Source organism: Octodon degus, unplaced genomic scaffold, assembly GCF_000260255.1.
Source record: "Octodon degus isolate 3935 unplaced genomic scaffold, OctDeg1.0 scaffold00039, whole genome shotgun sequence".
Taxonomy (NCBI): domain Eukaryota; kingdom Metazoa; phylum Chordata; class Mammalia; order Rodentia; family Octodontidae; genus Octodon; species Octodon degus.
In genome coordinates, this window is record NW_004524615.1 from 14,750,487 (window position 1) to 14,772,001 (window position 21,515).

Below are 21,515 nucleotides of genomic sequence, written 5' to 3' on the forward strand. Positions count from 1 at the left end.
TTCTGCCAAAAAAATTTAAAAAATAAATAATAATTAAAAAAGAAAGCATGGTAAGCTATCAACCAGGGCAATAATTATCCAAGTATGGCTTTAGAGAAGAATGTATTTTTTTTGTGATGTTAAAGCCCTTTATAGCTTGAAGGGAGATTCACACTGTGTGGCAGAGTTCAGGTAGCTTTTCAGAAACATTGCTATGAATGACCTTCCAATAAAGGATAACCTCTGAAGGTTAAAAATATGTGCTTCCCTTCATTTATGGTAATTGTTTATGTGAACCATTTCCAGAAAAATGGAAAATCTGTCCATGTAAAAATGGTGGGCCCACCAGCTGCCAAGTTACAAAAATTATTCTGGAACATCAGAGATTTAAAAACAACCACTATTAATGATGATGATTATTATTATTACTTTTAAAATCAAATTGAAAATGTGGTTTATAAGAAAGAAACTCTGAAAGAAAAATGTGACCTAACACGAACACTGAAATTTCTTTTACAGATTTCAGTGAAGAGCATGCTAATTTCCTTTTAATAAAATTATTTTCTCTCTCACCATTTAAAAGAAATGTAAACATTTCTTCAAAGTTTAAACGTCATTTCAGAACACAACACGTGCGCATCTTTTCACAGTGATCTCTGCACCACGTGACTTCCTTCAAGTGCCCAGGATAGTGGCCGGGACCCACGCTGGCTTTCAAATCCCGAGCTGTTCCAACAGAATCCACCAGAGGGCAGCAGCGCACAACCACAGCTGCTAACACCTACTAGGGGCCATGACACACTATGTTTCATCAACCGCAGTCAGGCGATGGATTTGGGTATTATTCATCCTTGCTTTGGAAATATTTGAGTGGCTTCTAGGCGAACTGTTTTTAAGTGAAGATTCTTTCAGTGATTTAACCAATCAGTTATTGCTGGCTGGGAGTGTGAAACATGCATACAAGGGCTTCAAAAGTCTTATGAGGCTGAGCTCCTGGGTGCGTTCCCAGAAGATGGTAAGGACAGTAAGAACTATGTTGCCAAAGCAGGTGTGTCCTTTCATGCTTTTCTCCTTAGTATATTCTTCCTTAATGTTTCTGTCCCTTAAACTCGTGGTTAAGAGATCTACTCAGGGTAAGCTGACCTTCCATGATTATTTAATGATTACATGATTCTTAGGTAGGTTGCAGGTACAAATATTGCTGTGCTACAACAGCATGGAATGTCGCTAACTAAGGCCACAATACAGCCAAACTTCCATGTGCTGAATTAGAGTCCCTTTATAACTCTATGAGTTTCTTTTAAGATAAGTTTAGGAAAATTTTAATTTTCTTATCTAATTTATAGTTTTCATACAATAAATATAGTTGTTTAGTGGTTACTGACTCATGTAACAGTATGGTTATAACACAAAGTATCATGGATATTTATTTAGCTCCCTCTAGTCTTAAGTCTTGATTTGCTGTGGAATTTGAAAGAAGGAATAATCCACTGGAAAAGTCCAATCACATGGATCAAGATCAATAAAATTATTAATGAAATGTTCTTCACCTATATTTACCTTCTGCTCACTGTCATGGGATGGGGACTTTTGACTTTGAAATAAAAGGCTTAACAGATGGTCTTCCCACCGAGGTTTAAATCTCTTCTGCTTCTAACACTAACTAACAGGCGAAATCCACAGTCAGGTCTGTGTAGTGTGTGTGTGTGTGTGTGTGTCTGTCTGTCTGTCTGTCTGTCTGTCTGTCTGTCTATGTATGGTCAACAATGTAGTCAAAAGGGAGAGAACTGACATGCCTTATACTTTTATTTCTTCACCTGTAGGTGTTCTGTTTTGCTATATTTTAAAAAATCTACTGTGATCCGAACATTGTGGAGAAGCATGTGGCATCCACGCCTGGAGACCGGGTGCGTGGTGTCCTGCACGTGAGCTGGCCCAGCCCGGGGCACCTAGCTTCCACAGCTTCCCTCAGCTGTGCTGCCTTGGAAAGTCACTTCTCTTGGAGGGGGCCTCAGTTTTCTCATCTGTAAAACATCTGGATGAGGAGACCACTACGAATCCTTCACACTCTGTGATTTTATGATTAGTATAATTGATCTCAGTGAAGTAGTCAGTTAATGCTCCTCAGATCATCAGGCATTGGCTAAAGGCTCTACAGACTGGCGAACTGAGTGAAAGCTGAGGCAGATGGAAAAAAGAGATAGAATGGATATAAAAATATGAGCAGAGGATTGCTTTAATTTGAATAGCTTTTTTTAGTGTTCTGAATAGAAATAGAAAATAAAAAGGTTAGTATTACTGGACTTGATAATTTTAGGTCATTCAGTGTTAGGGACAAATTTCAACTGGCACACGTAAAAGGCCTTATTTATATGAACAATTTTACAGGCTTTGTTTGAGTACAAGAAAAACCAGAAGCCCTGACTCTCTCCTTTTCTTGGGGGTGGACTCTGTCACTCAGCCCTATCAAATATTTGGCTTTAGAATCCTCAGTCTTTAGCTAGCAAAGCAAGGACAATCTGTCTAGGTGTCTATGACAGTGCTACATTTCAGGCTGTCTTGGACCTGGGAAGGCAAACTAGATTCCACCAGACAGCTTAAAGAAATGAGAAGAAAGCAATGACCGGAAGGACACGAGGACATGGACTGGGGTGGCCAGGGCACGTACCTGTGGGGATGAACGCCGTGTGCTGCTGCAACTGCGCGCTGGTCAGGGCCTGCTGGTAGTGCAAGACGCTGGGGTTGAAGACCGGGCTGGCACCGTTGCTTTTTTCAAGTGCTTGTCTCTTTGGTAAGGGGTGAAGAGCACCGGGAGGAAAGGCCTGGGAATGCAGAATTCAATAAGATATGTCGAACTTAAAGGAAACAAGCTTTCCGTGTCCACAGAGGTCATCAATTGCAACATTCTTTTATATATATATATAAAAAAAATGACAGCTAAGGAGATGCCTCTGCCATGCACCTTAATTTAAACAGCGGCAATGTCGAATGAGTGAGAATTTGTTACTGAGAGCGAAAGCATGATTTCTGTAACCCAAAACAGTAGCATCTCAACTAAGGAAAAGAAAAACTATCAAGCAACAACAACGAAAAAAATGGCTTCAGCTTTTTAAATGGGTTAAACTATTCTACGGGAAGGAGAAAGAAGCACTGGTGTTATTAATACCTATTCTTTAAATGGCAATTTCTTGAATTTAAAGGTTAATAAGAATTATAAGCTTTTTTCTGGGCCAAGTAATTTAAATTTGCTTCACTCTTTTGGAAAAGGTATTAAAATTTGTTAGGATTAATTTATTTCACAGATTACATATGAAAATGAAATGACTAAACACCTTATTGAATTTTGTCTTTAAATTAATAATGATTGTTTGCAACCAATATTTTACAAGTAATACAAATCTCAGATGGTTCTCTGAAAAGCTACATGCAAAGCGAAAGGTGAAAGGTCAAAGTACCAGGTCTACAGTTGCTTCGAGAGGTCGCTTCATTGCTTTGGCAGTCGACTGAGTCTTTTAATAACAGGCAGCGAGCACATGATGGCAGTGGGCCAATGGGATTCAAGCGAATTAACATACAGGTAAACAGCAAGCAGAGGTGCATCATGGGAACGGCATTGCATTGTGGATAGGTGAGAAGGAAAAAAATATTCTGAATGCAATATACAACGTACAAAACACTAGGCATGCACAACAACAAAAATGTTCTCTAAAGAAATGAATATTACACCTTAAATTAGTATTGAAGCAAAAATGCATCTACTATACCTTAGTTAAAAGCATATAAGAGAGTAAAATATAGATGTTTGAAATTCAGGAAAGTTAATTAAAACAGCAGCTCGCATACACACCATAAGCATTTTTTATATTGCTTCAGAAAAAAATGCAAAACTTGTAAGGGCCATCGGATTGAAGAACTTCTGATAAGTTAGTTTTCAAATATTCAAAAATAATGAAGGTATTAAGTTCCATCCAAGTTGAAATTTTTCATAAAAATAATGTTTGATTCCAGATCTAAGCCAGCAAGATGAAGCAGCAAACTGAGACAAAATATTCAGGCAAAAAAATATTCAAACACAAGATTATTTAGGCAAAACTGTTTGAGTTTGGATCATTTTTTTTTTTGTCTGAATCATGTGGATAATTGTCTCAATTCTTTCCTTCACTCTGCTAGTGTGGGTCTTAAATGATGGACTAAGGTCCCAAACTTAATAAGTTTTGATTTAAATAATGAGTTTTCAGAAATTTCTCACTTTTGGTTTTCCTGTTTCTAATGACTAACTTATCATCCATCCTGTTTTCTACTACATTTCAAATTATAATTTAATTCATCTCAAGCAACTTACCGGATTACACTAAAAGATACCCTTTAAAAAGGTATTTAGTGTCCTTGAGTATCAGACTAATTTCTACTTTGTAATTCTATTTGTACTTTTAGCTATAATTAGTAATCAAACCAATTAATAAGAAGTGGAAATCTTGGCTAGAGCAAGTACAATTACTAAAAGTAGCAAATACTGCTTAAAGATGAGAAGTAAAAGAATATCCTTAACTTATAACCACACTTCGGGAAGATAGTTTCACTTAACTGAAATAATAACAAATATGGATTGATTTAGACCACAACAAAATTTTTCCTATTCCTTATTAATTACTATTAAAAATCTAAAACTTCTGTAATGGAATTCTGTGAAAATAAATTCAAAGGAAGAGCTCCAATGCAAATAAAAATGAAATATCCCTTTTCTGTTTAGCACAATAGATAAATCCCTAAGGTTTGTCTCAAAATTAAAACTTTCTATTCTCAAATTCTGAAGTAGAACTATGGGCTTTGAAATAAAATGGGACAGGGTGAAATCCTTGAAATGGGAATAATTAATGATATTTTCCATGGCAAATACATGGTTGCTTATCATCATTTCATGATTCAGGATTAAAACACTATGAAGATGATAGGTAAAGAGTTATCTGCCAGAGTGAGAGATTCAAAATAAAGTAGGAAGGCCCATGGGAAGGAATGGGATTTGTAGTGCACAATGATGGGAAGTACTTGGGAAGGTAGTTTTGATGGAGGCTACCAAAGCATATGACATCAATGTTAGGAAAGTAAAATTATGAACACTAAAACCAAACCAAGAACAACTCAAGGAACTCAGTAAGCCTGCTTCTAGACCCACTCCCCTCATGTGTGAGGTCACCATTACATCATTTCTATGATGTCATGTTCATCTAAACCCTTTCATCCCACATAATTTTATGTTGTTATATAACACAGGGCTCTGTTGGGTTTTCTGAGCCCCAACTACGCTGTGTGAACTAAGGAAAGCTCCATAGCCTATTCTAATGGAGAACACTGAGAACACTACATGGTTAAATTCAAAATCATTTTGGTCTCAACTTTATTGATTCAATATTTTTCCAGTCCTTAGAATGTACAGGATTAAAAAGCTATATTGTGGATCTTTTCAGACAGGCTGAGTAGAGGAGACTATAAAAGCTGTTATTTCCAAACAAAATTTTTGATTTAACAAAGTATCATTTAATGATGTCTGCAAGCACAATAAGAAATATTAAACATTTCTTTTTAGGCTAGTCCTCTGGAAGATTAATATTCTTTTCCTTTACTTTGTTGAAATCTAATCTTCATAGAATTTAGAATCATCCAGGAGAATAAAGACACTGAGCGTATGGAGCAGGAAGGGGGCATCACGTCTCTTCCAATGCATAGTGCATAGTGTGCTTTATCGGATGCAGATATTTTCCTCCCAAGTAAACTCTAAAGTCTTGCAGGGAAGAGCACACTTAATCAGATTAATCACGCCACTCTCTCTGAAGCACATGTGTAGAACATACTTGCAAAATCTCTATGGATGACTAATCATGTGACAATATGGCTTTCTACTACACAGACTTCTGGTTTGGCTGAGATTGTTTGATAACTGGTATGTTTGCCTACACTGAGAGATCTTCAGGCTCAGATCCAATCTTAGAGATCAAGGAATCCCATGTATGCTAGGAGTCTTTTTAAAGCAGAGGACTGGGTTCCTCTTAGTTGAAACCCTACTTTGTGTCACTCTTGTGGCAGCCTCTGTTCTTGCCTCTGCAACACTTATGACTTTCTGCTAGCTTTGAGCTCCTCCATCTCTATATATATGGCTACATGACTAGGAGGCAGTCCTATGGGCATGGGCTTCCCTTTTCTGGATTGAGGAGCAGGCCCACTGCAGGTAAACATTAGCAAACCATGGCCCCACACCCGGCAATACAGACAGAGACCAAACTGGAAATTTGGTCTGACAAAAATAATCAGAGCTGCTACTTTAAAATGGGATAAAAGGATGTGGATGAGCAGGTTGGAATTCAAAGTTCCCGTGCATGTTTTCTTGAACAATGGACACTTGTCTGGCTGACTGCAGCTCGTCCTGTTTCCTTCTGCAGACTGGCTCTCTCCTTGTGTTGCCCCATTTTGGTGTCTGTGAACAGAGACTGTATGCACGCAGATCAAATACTCTTTGTGTTAAAACTACCAAAGAGAACTCTGACTTATTTTCACATTTTAAAAATCCTAGCAAGGGTGACGCTTGTGTTTTAAGAGGTATTGTAAAAGAATCACACTCAAAAGGAAATAAATGTCTTTTTCTGGAGTCAAAGTTTTAAATTTTGATTAATCAAAATAAGGGGAAAATCCCCAGACAATAATAAAAATTGCGCCATGGAAATACATTGAATTCAAATGTGGAAGCCAGGTGAATGGAATATTAATATCTTTTAGCTGCAATCATTGCTCCCATTTGTGTTTTCAAATAAGGAAATAAAATAATAGTTTTCCTTCGATGTATTGGGTAATCTTGCTACTAGGGTAGGAATACTTTATCTAACTGTACCTAGGCTAGTTTTAAATGTGATTCTCACTTTAACTAAAAAGGCATGACAGGTTCAGTAATTTTCATGTCATTGTCAGAGAGAAACTAGCTTTTGTTCTGAAGCTACATTCTTTTGGGTTGTCTCTGAAGATGCCACAAATTCTGTGACTTCTCAGAACTCCAAATTTGGGCATGGTGTAGCAATCCGAGGAACTGTGGTAACTACTGCTGCTGGCACCCACTGCAGTAACCTTTATGCGGCCTGGTGAGCGCAGTGAGAAAGTGTGTAGGAGCGCCCACAGCAGCGCGCAGCTGAGGCCGATTATGTAGGCCAAGGGATGACCTATTTGTGTAAATGGCCACTTCTGCCCTTGGCGCCACCAGCCTGGGTCACATATTATGGGCACATGCTAGATGTATTGTTCCTTAAACGACTGAAATATGTACTGATTATGAATGTTAGAATTAGTACTTCTAGAAAACGGGCAGATAAAAATCAAGGCCCACTCCGAAAGTCACTGGGAGTATCATGATTTTCTCTGAATAGCTCTCTGAGTTATAGGTCCTGGAGTTTTCATATTCCCAGAACCTCATCTTATACCCGAGTGATAAGAAGTGGCCACTGAGATTCAGGCTGTCTCTACTGTAGGTCCTGTCACTCTGAAAGTCCCCAAAGGACGTGTAACTATCGTTGCCCATTAGATATGATGGAGAAGATACTAGTTTCTGTCTTGTTAAGAAATGAAAGGATTGGTACCTGTAGGTATCCACAGCCATGGTCTATGTTATGGAGGAGAGAAGCTGACTTAACAAGAGTAGCTATGTATCAAGGGAGGTGGGAAGAAACAGAAGAGAGGCACCACCTGAATTTCATGTTCCTGGCCACAGCTGATCTTGAGCCTTACTTCCCCTTTGTGAACAACATCATCTGGTAATATTCAAGTGTTTCATTTAAGCCACTTTCATGGGGCATTTGTCTCTTGGATTAGAGTTGTGGCTAGTCTCAGGAACATCCAGTACACCTGTGGTTTATGTTATGGTTGGCAATGGGAACCTTATGGAGAAACAAGTCCTCAGGAAAAGCTGGGCTGAGTTGAAAAAAAGTTGCAATGAAAAAGAAATTTTCTCATGGACTGAGACCTTCACTAAGTGGCTGATAAAATAGATTTCACTTTGGACGAGAGTCCTCAGTACTCTAAAGGAATTTCTTTTCCATCAAGATGGAATCAACATTATGCATTCATCTTTCCATCCTTCTTGTCTCCAAGTACAACAAGTTTTAGAAACTTTTTTTTTTTTTTTTTTTACATTCTAAAGGGTGAATTTATCTATATTTCTTGTGTGGACCCATACCAGCCCACACATATAGGAGCTTAGAAAATAGTGTAATGGCCAATGGCATAAGAAAGAGGAGGACAAGAGGAAACAACTCCAGAAGTGTTCAAGATCTCTGAGAAAACAAAACCAACAATGAGAGACCTTCTCAAGATGCACCGAGATGAGCTCAGATGAGAAAGATCTGTAGGACCACAAACTCCCTGAGTTGTGATTTTCTCTGGGCAGCCTCTGTTCCTGCCTCTCTGCAGCCCTATGGCTCATCACAGGTCCAAGCCTTGCCAAACCCTGGTAAATACAATGTCAAATGAGGATGAACTAGTTTATGTGACAGCTACTGCTCCACTTTGGCCGGTGGTCAGGGTATGAGGCCATGGTTGCTAGCTGGTTAGAATAATATGTTTTCAGATGACACCTCTATCCTTCCCAAGGGACAACAGGACACTGAGTCCTTCCCAACCTGCCGGGCCCACCCTGCCTGTCCATCATATCACAGAGGAGCGAAATGACTTCTATCACTGAACTCTCTGTGGGTATGAAAGCCTGCCTTAGTTCTCCTACCCAGTAAGGGTTTGATACAAAGCAGGACTCATTATCTGGAATGAATGGATGCACTGTGAATTTACTAACGTAGATTTCTGGTAAGCCACATCTCAATCTAAAACAACTTAATTAAAAATATCTGTAACCTAGTGCAAAGGTTCTCAGCTCTGAGGTGTATTGGAATCACTTGAGAGGATTAAAGGAAACGCCACTTCCCAAGCCACAGCAGACAATTAAATCAGTAGCTTTGGGAGAAGGAATCAAAATGTCAGATGCTTCACAACCCCAAATGTAGCCAATATGGGATGCAGGGTTCTAGGCATGTGATCCTCAAACATTAAATCGTAAACAGAAATCCCTGGCAGTGTTTTAAAATTAAAATTCTGATCTCCCCAAATTTACTGGGAGGTCTGAGACTTGGGAGGTTTAACAGGCGCCCAGGTGATGTAAGGGTGGAGCTCCTGGTGGCCCTGGGAGCTCTGGGCTCTCCAGGCTTTGGGAGCAGTAACAGCCTCCTAGATGAAGACAGGGCCGCTGCTGCCACTGGTCTCTAAGGGACAAAAAGGAGAAGCAAGGAGGCAGCCTGGGTTCTGAGCTCCATTGTGTGGTGTAGCATCTCCCAGCACCCTACCATCCATTTTCATGAGCTTCATGAATTTGTTGTAATGAAATGTAACTGGAGGTTGGGGTGTAGCTGCTGAGCAGCACTGTCCATGGTGGGGAGAGAGGGAGGGAGGGAGGGGGAGAGAGACAGAGGGGGAGAGAGACAGAGAGAGAGAGAGAGACAGAGAGAGAGAGAGACAGAGAGAGAGAGACAGACAGAGAGAGAGAGATGAAGGAGAGAGAGCTAGTGTTGGAACAGGCTGGAGCCAGTCTCTGGCGGGGTCACTTGTTGCTAGGCATCACTGAACTGAGTCTCCTCCTTGCCTGCCACTGGCACTGCGGGCTTCGACGGCCTGTCCTTTCCTCGCTGTGCCCAAGCTCGGTGTCCACAGGCTTGTTCTTTCCCAGCTCCCGGGGGCCCCGATCTTCGGAGGACCCCAGTTCAGAGCAGCACTGGGTGTGCACAGAGCCCAACGACCTCACTGGGTTCCCTATGCCTTAGGGATTTATTTATTGTGCTGGAGAAGGAAAAGGAGGGGAAAACAAACAGAACGAGAGGGGGAAAAACAACAACGAAACTTAGGCAGCGGAGCAGCGGGGGTAGCAGCCCTCCAGGGCCCGAGGGTGGCGAGCGTCTGGGTCCGAGCGCGGAAGCGCCGCCTCCCCGCGGGCGAGCTTGGCGGCGGCGCGGGCGGCGGGCGGCCGCACTTACCATGACTGTGGCCGCGGCCGCGGCTGCCTGGGCGGCCACCGCAGCTTGGTTGGCTTGGTGCTGCGCAGCTTTGATTTTGGCCTGCAAGTGTGCAGGAGGGTGAAAATATTTGCATTTCTCCCTCATGCAACGCCCCTTTATGTAATCCATACAAACGGTTACGGTGTTGTCGTTTGTGTCGATCATGGTGCTGTCTGCGGGGTGTGCAAAGCGGCAGTCGGTCTCTCCCCGGGCACAGTTTCCTCTCTGGAATTCCCTGCATACCTGGGACAAGGGAGAAGAGCGCTGCGGAGCCGGGCCACCGGGAAGGCGCCTTTCCTTCCCTTCTGCGCGGGTGGCTCTAGCGCCTGGGAGAACACCATTTGCATTACGCGGAACTCAGGGAACCACAACGGCTGGCAGTGGCAGAGACAGCTCGAGTTCCGTTCTGCATTTTTTTTTTCTAGGACGAGTATCGAAATTGAGAAATTAACCTAAACCTCGTAGTTTAGCTAAAATAACAACAACAACAACAACAACAACAACAACAAAGTCAATAAAGCTTCTTTTTTCCCCAGTAGCATAGCCCGACATTTTCTCTGTCTCTTCCAGTGCGATAGGGATTGTTACTGTTATTGTTTTGCTTTTGCTTTTGTTTTTCATGGAGCAATAATTTCAACCCCGCAGGAAATGCCGGAGCGTACTGCTCATTCTGAGGGTGGAAAGTGCCTGCTTCTCGCACCTTCTCCTTGCTCTACAAAGTCAGCTGAAGCCTGTAGCAGCCCATCTCCCTTACGACCAGAGCTTGCGTTGTAAGGTCACTATGTCGTTTTTGACAGTCCAAACAGAAACATAAAAGTAAAAGATAAAAGGAGAAAAATATGGTAAGAGAGAAAGACTAATAAGTAAATGGAAAGAAGTGCAATCGAGTTAGAAGTGTTGATTTTCAAAATCTCTTTAATTCTTAACTCTCCTGATATGTCTAGTAGATAAAATTCTCCATCCTTCGGGAATTTTGGAAGATCAAAATTTCACTGTATAAAAGTATTTTTTTAGAACGTGAAGAGCATTGTTCATTGTGGCCTGAACACAGGGAACATAAAATAAGATAAATAACTGGCAGAATTGCAAGTGGAATTAAGTTATCTCTTCTTAGATTTCATTTCCTCTGTCAACATATGTAAGTGGTAGTTCACATGTTGGTTACCTGGGACACTTCATGAAGGTCAGTAACACAAAATCTCAGTCTTATGTGAATGTCAAACGTCCTTGGGGACATTAGTTCTCCGATCAGTGACCATGTGAGGTCAAAGGGTGAACAGGGTAAGTCACAAGGTTGTTTATGATTTTCTCTTATTTTGGGATTTCCATCTTTAGATCATAAAATGTACAAGGTGAAAATTACTAAGATGTTCACGCAGACCCTAAGTAAGCCTTTCTTCACAAATGGAATGATTCCTGTCCATGACAGCCTCACAGGTGTAGACAGGCATTTACCCGGGTGTCTGGGTGCAGCTGGCTTTGTTTGTGATTTGAAATGAACAGAAAGCTACTCTGCTATAGTTGTGAATAACTTTTCAGTATGTCTTTGTCTTCCAGCCCTGCTGGAAAGGACTATTTGTTCCTAACTCCTCTAATTTAATTTGATTTCTGCAACAGTCACACAATGAGCACTAAACTGTGTTTGGCCCCAGCAGGTGGAGCCCAGAACACTTTTCCAGTCCCCTAACACGTTTATTCCATGTTCCTGGGGATAAGCTAGGTTTAAATTCTCTTCATCTAGAGGTCCATATACTTCAAATAGAAGCTGAGTACAAGGAATACATCTTTAAAATTATTTGCAGTTTGACATTCTGAGTTGTAAAACATTCACAGGATATTAGGCAGCAAATATTTTGTTGCTCTTAAGGTTTATTGAGTTAATATTTAATGTACACTGGAAGAATATTCTCTAAATGATCCAATATTCTAAGGATGTATAGATCACCTACAACTTAAATCAATAATGGGATTAAAGGAGGTCTTTGAAAAATCTCTTTGAATCTTTGTACACACAGATGATCTTATGAATATCATAGTAATACTGAAGTATGGTTAATGGATGAATTCTCTAGCTCTGATTAGAAGGAAATTTTACTCAACAACGTACAGAAATTAATTTACAACTCAAGAAGTGGTGTTTTACAAATATATAAGCTTGTTTTCTTGAATTTTATGGAATACTTGAAGTTCAAGAAAATATTTCAATTAATAACTAAATTTACCCAGCCTCCAATTCCTTCTGTTTATGAACAAAACCATCAGGGCTAATATTCTGGAACATACTAGATTTGCCATAATTGTTCTTAAAATACTGAAATCTGATTATACCAATGGTTAATAGCTGTAGTCCCATTTATCACCATGCTGTGTATCTCCCATTGTCGTAATAATTGGGCTCTTGACCATTTCCCAAACTTTCTAGAATTTAGTTCTAGAATCACAGCTCTAGGATCACATTTATAAATGTATGAATGCGGGGCAAAGCAGGATGCTATCAGGACTTGGAGCCATCCCTGTGGCTTGCTTTGTGACTGATTCGATATTCTGTTGGCTACTCAATATTTGGTCCTTCAACACATTTTCTATGCAGCTGACGTTTGCTTGATTAGTTATTATTTTTCCATATACTAATTTTCTTTATACTTGGAATTAATTTCAAGTCATTGAACTAGGAATACACAGTTATTGGCTCACAGTGCATATGTGTATGCATGTGTTTTGGGGGAGAACTGAATTATCCCAAACATTCTCTTATATAATACTACCACAAATGCATCTCAAAATACAAACATAATAGGAGTACCTCCAGTTTGTCAGTCCTGAGAAGTTTCTGAGTTGCAGTTGAGCCCGGGACAGTGACCGGTGGACTTCCGGGAACAATAACGGGCGTGGTAGGCAGAATTTCCGTTGGGACTAACCCAACTCCAGGGGTTACAGGTGCTAGGTAAGGAGCAAAGCTAATAGCCGTATTTGTCCCTATGGCGGGACCTACAGGAAAAGTGGGCTGTTAAAGGAAGACAACACAGGAAAAGGATTTCTTCAGAATAAAATTTTAAAAAATTACCAGCGTCATTAGAGCAGCAATTTAAAAAATTACCAAGTATTATTTGAGCAAAATTTATTCATGTTTTCATTGCACATGGTAATATTTGTTAGTTGTTCAATGGCAAACTGTAAAAGTTTTGTTAAACATCCTTTTGTTTTGCTTAATAAAAACAAAAACCACATAAATACTCATTTTCTAAAACCATGCAAAAGATGGGAGAACGTACGGGAAATGCTCCAAAAATTTGGGGCACTAGTTTCAAAGAATATACTAAATTTTTGTTCCAATGAAAATATTCTCAATAAATAATATTCCATCTTAATTACTCATCATTCCAAGCTATTTAGTGACATCAAATTGAGGCAGAAGCAGCTATGGAGAACACAGTGATTAACTTTGATTTCTCTTACATGGTTCTGAAGGGGAAAACAATAAAAATAGTTCTTTATTACACCTAATTTTCAAGGTGATGAAGTTCATACATGTTCAAAAAGTAGAGCTTGCTTAGGATATTATTTTCCTCACACTCACCAGAACATATCCATTTCCATCATTAGCACGTATACTCCCCAAGTTCCTGTGCACTTTTCATGTAGACCTACTATATTTTGGCTTTAGATCAACTATGTCTCCATCCAACCTCCTATTCCTGATAGGTTGGATGGAAAAGGTTGAAACTTGCAACTGACCAATTTCTCAATTGGCCATTAGAAACTGGTTTGGTTTCCTAGGTCACAGAATCAACGCAGCAGTAATAAGAGAGTCCAGTATCCTATTAAATGTGTTCTCTATTACTGTCTTTATTATCCAGGGATAAGAAGAAATATGCTAGTAGGCTGATGAGATGATTATTTTTAATACTCTTCCAACAATATGCAACTATTTATACCTTTCAGAAAGGAAATCATGTGCATTTAAGAGAACAATAAAGCAGATTTTTCTTTAAAGCACCATTGTTTAAAAAATTAAAATGCTGAAGACTTTTTTCCTGAAAACATTTCAAACCGAATTGGGCCTGAAAGGATCTTGTTTTTTATTTTGGCTGAGTTTTAGTTATGGATGATTTTTAACTTATTCGTCTTCTGGATAAGATTTCAGATATTTGCAATCATATGTTAATGTAATTTTTAACATTAAACTGTGTTCTTGCCTGTGAATGTTACTTCTGTATTTATACAACATGGGCAACATTCTTGTTGTGTATTAGTGACTCTGAATGGGCTGTTTAGCATATGGCAAGGCTAACAACTGATGGTTAGTAAACACATTTTTCTTTACAATTAACAGAATAGCACTTATAAGCGATCATCGTCAGTTATTGATAGTTTGTATAGGAAGTGTCTGGTGAGCCTGAAAGCTTCACTGTTGTGGCTCAGGCTTGAAAGCAGTGACTCTAATGCAGGCCTTCGAGTCTGCTGCTCAGTCCTGCACCGAGTAGTTCTTACAACTCTTATGGCTCAAACATGAAATTTACTTGGAAGCAAGTTGCAACCTGAGGTCTCTAGGTGGGAAGGAGATGGTGGGATACTCTACTCCTTTGATTTTCTGCAATTATTTTTTTTTTAATTTTTTTTTATTTATTTGAGAGAGAGAGAGAGAGAGTGTGGTGTGTGTGTGTGACCAGCTCAGCCCACCAGGGGGCGGGGCTGGCTGGCATGTGGTGCTGGGGGATTGAACTGCAGTCCCTGATGCTTTGCTAAGCTTGTTCTAAGTAGGTACTTTAGACCACTGAGCCATCTCTCCAGCCCCTGCAATTATTTTTTATGGGAACATTATCCACTTGTGTCAAAATTCTAGGAAGATGTGGTTTTTCAGTAATGGTTTTATAATTTACTACTATGGGAAAAAAAGATGTAATAGCATGTAACTATGTAGTGTTAGAATTTTTCACAACATCAGTTCTGAAAAGTCATAAATCATAATGCATCAGGAATTCAATGGATCAATTATATCAGAAATCTCTAGGAGGAATGTTTAAAGCAGACATAAACTCTAATGCAAAAGGTCAAGGCAGGGAACTTGGAATGCTCATTAAAAAATGTAGAAGTGGGGAGCCTGAGAACAGACTAGGAGTCTGAGCTGCACCACGAGACCCTGTGTCAAATACATTTTTTTAAAAAGTAGTATATTTTTGGTCAATGTGTGACCAAATTTGAGGGCCCCTGCCACTAATGCACTACTTCTGTTGAATGAGCAATTTAACTAAGAGACAAATTACCGAAGTACATATTTAGTGAAAAGAGCCTCCTTATCTCCATTTTGACTTTCTGTCGAAACAGATTCCTAGCTTTCTGTCCCCACAGTTGAGCATGGTGACATAAATGCAGGCTGTACCTTGAGTGTCATTAGTATGTGAGAAACACACAACTCACTGCCCAAACCCTTTTTGAATATCAGTGAATCTATTTCAACTAGCCAACATCTGCCTTCAAAAGCATATATCACTTGTCCAGATGACTGAATGATCTAAAACAAATGTTCTAGTATGCCTTACTGTTGATAGGAATAACACAGTGCACAGAGAAATAATGCTATTTAAAAGTAAAAATACAAATTTGAGATGCAGAGAGAGACCTAAGTTCAAATCAGTACTTTGCCATTTCCTCATTTTTTTCTCCCCTGGAAAGGAAATTAATCTCTCTCAGCTTTATGTATTTCATCTGAAAGAAGCAAAACTATTGAGCTGAAAAAATTCTGCTGGACAAGATGTTGCTTCTATTCCACTTTTTGTGGTACAAACTCAGTGCTTCTAAAGTAGAATGTATAAAATTGAATTAAACTGGAGTAAATTTCTTCTCTTATTTTCTGAAAGAGGAGCTGAGAAAATAAATATTTTCTATCATGTAAAACTAAATAATTAGAGTTCATACACCTAGTCAACACAGACTCATTAGAAGCCTTCCTTTTTATATAGTGTTTATCAGTGAAGTTGATTAGTAAAAAAATACAGTCATGGTAATTTGCTGAGATGTGTATTCTTTATTTTATTATGGGCCATAACATTGTAACTCATCTGTAAAAATTCTGGGATTTTCAAAGCCTTGTTCTCACACATTGTCTTCTTTAATCTCAAGATCCCCAAGAAGCAAAGCTAACAGAATTCTGTGGACTACAGGTGAGAGCAGGGTGTAAGAGAGACACAGGGGACAACCCAAGGGCAGTGTTGCAGAGGCGGGGTCCAGGCACAGCATCCACAACTTCCGGCTTCCTGACTGGGCCTTTGCTCGCTTGGCTTGGATTTGAAGTCTCCTGAAAGCTTGTGTTTCGAAGGCTCCCTCCTCAGCGCAGCAGGCTTAGCTGGATTGCGATCTCAGAAATGAGTTGATGCATTGGTTGATTTATAGCTTAAAGGGCTGTTGGAAGTCGGTGCAGACTTTTGGAGGTAAGGCTAACTGGAGAGAGAAGGTCCCTACAGACAGGGCTCTGACGTGTAGTTTGTTCCCGCCCCTTCTCTCTTTCTGCTTCAGGCCAGTAGAGGTGAGCAGCTGAGCTCTGCTCTAGCCTGCAGTCCCTACCGTGATGTTCTGCCTCACTACAGACCCAGCAACAATGGAAGCAGGTTGTCATGGGCGGAAATGTCTAGAACCATGGATCAAAATAAATATTTTCTCCTTTCAGTTGTTTTCTGAGGTACTCGTCCAGGCCACAGAAAGTTAAGGAACTCCTCCACTCTTCTGCACTCCCAGATTTTGTTGCTCAGAACAGAACAGGAGGACAAAACACCCAACAGACCATTTGCCTGCATCCTGTGTGTTTTGGACATCTAGAGAGAGAAGTGCATATCCTACAGCTGACTTGACCTTCTACAGATGGAGCACTACGAACCCTGCTGCCTTGGAAAATTGCCACTTAGATCCTGGAATAAAGCGAATCTCCTGGGATGAAGTCAAGGCCAACAGCACATCCTGGTGCCTGCACTTGGTTCGTGTTTGGCACCTGAGAGGAGAGGAGGGCAGCTCTGTTCCATGACTCCATTCTGGAAGCAGAGCATCTCCAGCCTGGACTACGCCTGCAGTTCCTGCACAAGTGCTGCTGCCAGGCTGTCAGAGGCAGGCACCATTTGGTCCCTGTCATCTTTCAGAGGTAATCCCCAGCAGAAGAGGCTAGAGGACAGGATGCAGAAAGCCTTCATAAAGAAAAGCGCTTCTGAAATGCTGGTCTTGCTCTTTCCTCCCTCTGTTCTTCACTCTACCTCCTGTGCTTCTCTCCTCCTTTTCCCTTTCTCCACTTTACTTTCCCAGTACCTCAGTAAGGCTTGATTTTCCAGAGCTGGGTGGGGACCAGAATCCAGAAGACATTCCAGGTCACAGCCAAGGTTAAATGTTTAAGCTTTGTCCTCAGGGACATAGGAAAGCATTGAAGGAACTTAAGTGAAGGAAGAACAGGAGCCTGGGAATGTTTTTAAAAGATTCCTTGATTGCTGTATGAAAGATATACTAGAGGAAGGCCAGAGTGGAATGGAGAGATTAGGAGGGAAACGCTTAGAAGGTGTTTTGAGAAAAAGTTGATGGTGGCTGAGATGAGGCTGCTGCAGGGTAGAGAAGTGGGTGGGTCTGAAGACGGACAGGGAAGATCATGCTGGAGCACTGTGCTGGAGAATGTGTGGGAGAGCCAGCCAGCTTTCTGTTGGAGACTGTGAGTTGATCATGTCCCTTATAGAAGTGGAAATTTAGTGGCATACATGTCACACTCATGTGACAAATTTATTTATTTATTTTTCTGTATTTAGGACAGGGTCTACAGAGTCTACAGGGTCTCACCACACAGATTGGACTAGTAGTGATTCTCTTATTATCAGCCTCCTAAGTGCTGGGATTACAGGTGTGCACCACCACGCTCAGTCTCAGTCACCATCTCAGCGCATCCCACAGGTGGGGCTGGCACGGCTTGCAAAGGATCAAACCCTGGCCGCTGTGAGCTGCCTAAGTAGGCAGTTTAGTCAACTAAGCTTTCAGGCCAACTGTTCCATGTGACAGATTTAAAGGTGAGTCTGGTAGGGAGGTGGAGGTATTAAACAGGAGGCTTTGAGGTCTGGTTGGATGGAAGCATGCATTTGGAGGTTTTCAGCCTGAAAAATGATTTAAAGACTCAGGAATAGATGAGACTATGAAGGAGAGGACAGATAGAAATAGTCAGTCTGGAAACCTCCACATACAGTAGAACTATGACCGGAGCAAAGGAGACAGAGAAAAGAGGGGGGTCAGAGAGAGACCGATTCCACACGTAAGAGCTGGGTTACATGTGAGTATCACTAAGAGGCTGGATTGAAGTGTCTTAAGTCTTCCTGGGTGGTTGTAACAAAATACTATAAATTGGGTGACTTTTCGTTACCTCTTACAGTTCTAGGAAACTCCAATGTCAAGGCACTGGCAATGAATGTATGGTGAGGGCTCACAACCTGGTTTGTACATGGCCATTTCTGGTTGTGTCCTCCCAGGGCAGAAGGGCATCTTGTCTCTTATTTGAAAAGCACTAATCCTACTTGTGAGGGCCCCATCCTCTTGACCTAGTCACTTCCCAAAGGCTTTCCTTCCAAATACCCAAGTCACCTTAGGCTTAGGGTTATGTGAATCATGGGCAGAGAGACAGTCAGGCTACAGCAACAGTGAAGACCAATAGTGACTGTTGTGACCACTGGTTTGCTAATATGAAGGATACCAGGGAGAAATTTTAGTGGAAGGAGTTCAGGGATGGGTGGATGGAAGGAGTGGAAAATGTCCCTAATGCTTTAAAAGTGTTTAACCTAGAAAGAGAATTAAAATTGGAGTGGTTCCTGCTGCAGTTTATTAACTTATTTTTCTTAAGTAAATTCTGCATCTACTAAGTTGCTTGTAGTTGTAAACAAATCACCACAAACTTGTAGAATAGTACACATTTATCTTCCATGGTTCTGGAGACCAGAGGACCAAAGTCAGTTTCACTGGGTCCAAACCAGGTTGTTGTTATCACCGTGCTCCCTCCAGAGGCTCCTGGGAGGCTTTGTTCCACATCTCTTCCACCTTCTGCTGGTTGCTTGCATTTCTTGGCTTGTGGTCACATCAATCCAGCCTCTGTCTCTTTTACTGCTGACATGATGCCTTTCTCTTGTCTGTGCCAAATCTCCCTCTGCTGGTCTCTTAGAAAGACACTTGTGGTTGCATTAATCCAGGAGGACAGAACTGTCTCAAGATGCTTAAATTACATCTATAAAGACCTTGTTTCCATAAAGGTGACATGTACAGGATCCAGGAATCTTCAGGGCCAATATTCAGCCAACTACGCTGCACTAGGATAACATTTTTAAAATTCTGAAGTGATTTGTTGGTAGAATTGATGATTTTAGACTTGTCACATTTTTTGTTTTAAATTTTTAAATTCTGTGATTTAAAATCCTATACTGAAATATTTAAACTTTTAAATATTGAAACTTTTTTTTTGAGATAGGATCTCACTATGTGGTATAGACTGGCCTTGCACTTGCTTATGCAGCCCACGCTGGCCGCAGCCCTCCCTCGCTGGTGATCATTAACTGTCTAATTGGTATTTGAGACCAATACATAAACATAACTCTCAGGAGTTAATGATAGGAATGGAGTTTTCATATTAACGCTGCTGTCACTGAGTACTGGGGTCAATTCTTATTAATTCTGAATAAATAGGAAGTGTCTGACTTAAATGAGAGAGACACATAATGTCCTGCTACTATGTTCACCTTGCTGGATCTAAATTTATTGCCAAAGATACTACTTAATATGCATGACTGCATTATTTTAGTGTTTGGGTAATTTAATATCATAATTTATATGTGCATCAATAAAAGAAAACCCTAAATTATTTATGTACATTGTTTTAAATAAAGCAGAAGGATCCATATAATTGAGACCTCCTCCAGGCAGCCTTCCTGCATCCAATCTGACAACCTTATTATGTGTCTGTCTGCCCCCAAAAGGAATGGTATCACTAAGGAGTGACCCACAAAAAGGAGGCCTTATTCTGGAGTCTCTTGTCTCGGCTTTTTTTTTTTTTTTTAATTGTGCAAAACCAGTTCTGGCTGGTGGTAAAGAAACCTGAAGATAAGCAGACTCACTCGCAATCAGCCCAGATTCCCTCCTTTCCTGTTGGCCACCCCCTCCTCCCCGGCCCTTCTCACAGGCACAGAGTAAGAAAATGTAACTCCCTGGAAGCTGTCTCTTTTAATTCAGCAGCCTGCCACCACACAGACTCTTCTGACAATAAAGACTGATTTTTATATAATAGTCCTTTGTCCATGTACTTTCTTAAGAGAACCAAATTTCACTCATTTTGATTTTGTTTTCTTTTAAATTAGTTTGTTTTTAACAAATAGTTCACAAATGTAAATGAAGCCCAAGAAAGTCAGAGGCACTCCTTTCCCCCAGGGCTTCATTTCTAGAACCTTCAAACACTGCACTCTTGGAGAACACACTACACAATACATACGCATGGCTTTTACTCCCTGGTCATTAATTTGGGGTCCTTGTCCTAGTTGCCATGCTCTCGAAGGCCTCCAAGGCTGACAAAGGGCTAGGCAGAGTCTCCTGGGGTGGGGCTCTGGCATCTGTCTGAATGGAGCTGTAACCTGGCTCCTGCTGCAGAAAATACTACCTGGACCATGTGGGCGCACGTCCCAGCATCCCGACTGACCTCCTCTGTGGCACTGAAAACCACTCACCTCTCCTTTCCCACTTTCCTGCACAGTAAAGGGATGCCACTGAATTAAACAAACTTCTGCTACATTGCTAAAGATATCTTAGACATCACAACCTCCTCTGGACATAATTAACCCACACTGTCATTGAAAGTGTAGAACTGGTTTCTTTCGACAATTGTTCAGCTATGGAGTCTGCTGACAAGAAAGGGTTGGAATAGTGTATATTTTGCACACATGGATTAGAAATTGCCTTTGTTTTCGGTTTCTGTATGTTTTTCATTTCACTTGCAAAATAACTTTTTCAGCATCTACTGAATTTCGAAGCTATTTGCTGTATTTGTAACCAAAGAGACAAAGTGAGAGACACCATGTTAGGTCACTGTGGCATTTCCTGTACCAAGGCTGCAATCAGCCAGCCCATCTGAGCTACAGCACACTCACCACTGGATGCAGCGGAGTTCCTGGAAACATAAATTGCATCTGTTGGGCAAGCATCGCTGCTGCAGTTTTTTGCTGGATCAAATTGTTCCTCCCATTAATTTCTAGTTGAGTTTTTAAGTGTGTTGGAGGATGAAGATACTTGCAGTTCTCTCTGGAGCAACGGCCCTGCAAAAGGAGCACATTGAGGGCAGAAAGATTAAGAGGAGCCTTCAAGACCTGTGTCAATCAATTCACACTCGCTGCATATCCACCATAATAAGGGTTGTGGGGCATGTGTGTGCGTGCGCGTGTGTGCGTGCATGCATGTGTGTATGTGCCCGGGGAGGAC

At 40.8% G+C, this 21,515-nt stretch overlaps 1 protein-coding gene across 8 annotated transcripts in view; it reads right to left on the reverse strand.

The window, feature by feature from the left end:
• Mbnl2 (muscleblind like splicing regulator 2) overlaps positions 1 to 21,515 on the reverse strand; it is a 156,666-nt gene that overhangs the window by 32,636 nt on the left and 102,515 nt on the right. For 4 of the 8 annotated variants that reach the window (XM_023715126.1, XM_004631199.3, XM_023715125.1 and 1 more), the window contains exons 3-7: positions 21,188 to 21,352; positions 12,856 to 13,056; positions 10,032 to 10,295; positions 3,435 to 3,488; positions 2,648 to 2,801 (exon numbers count right to left, since the gene is read on the reverse strand). In XM_023715126.1, coding sequence (XP_023570894.1) covers positions 2,648 to 2,801; positions 3,435 to 3,488; positions 10,032 to 10,295; positions 12,856 to 13,056; positions 21,188 to 21,352 — 838 coding nt within the window. The remainder of the gene's footprint in view (positions 1 to 2,647; positions 2,802 to 3,434; positions 3,489 to 10,031; positions 10,296 to 12,855; positions 13,057 to 21,187; positions 21,353 to 21,515) is intronic. The other 4 variants (XM_004631200.2, XM_004631201.2, XM_004631202.2 and 1 more) reach the window with 1 other exon arrangement.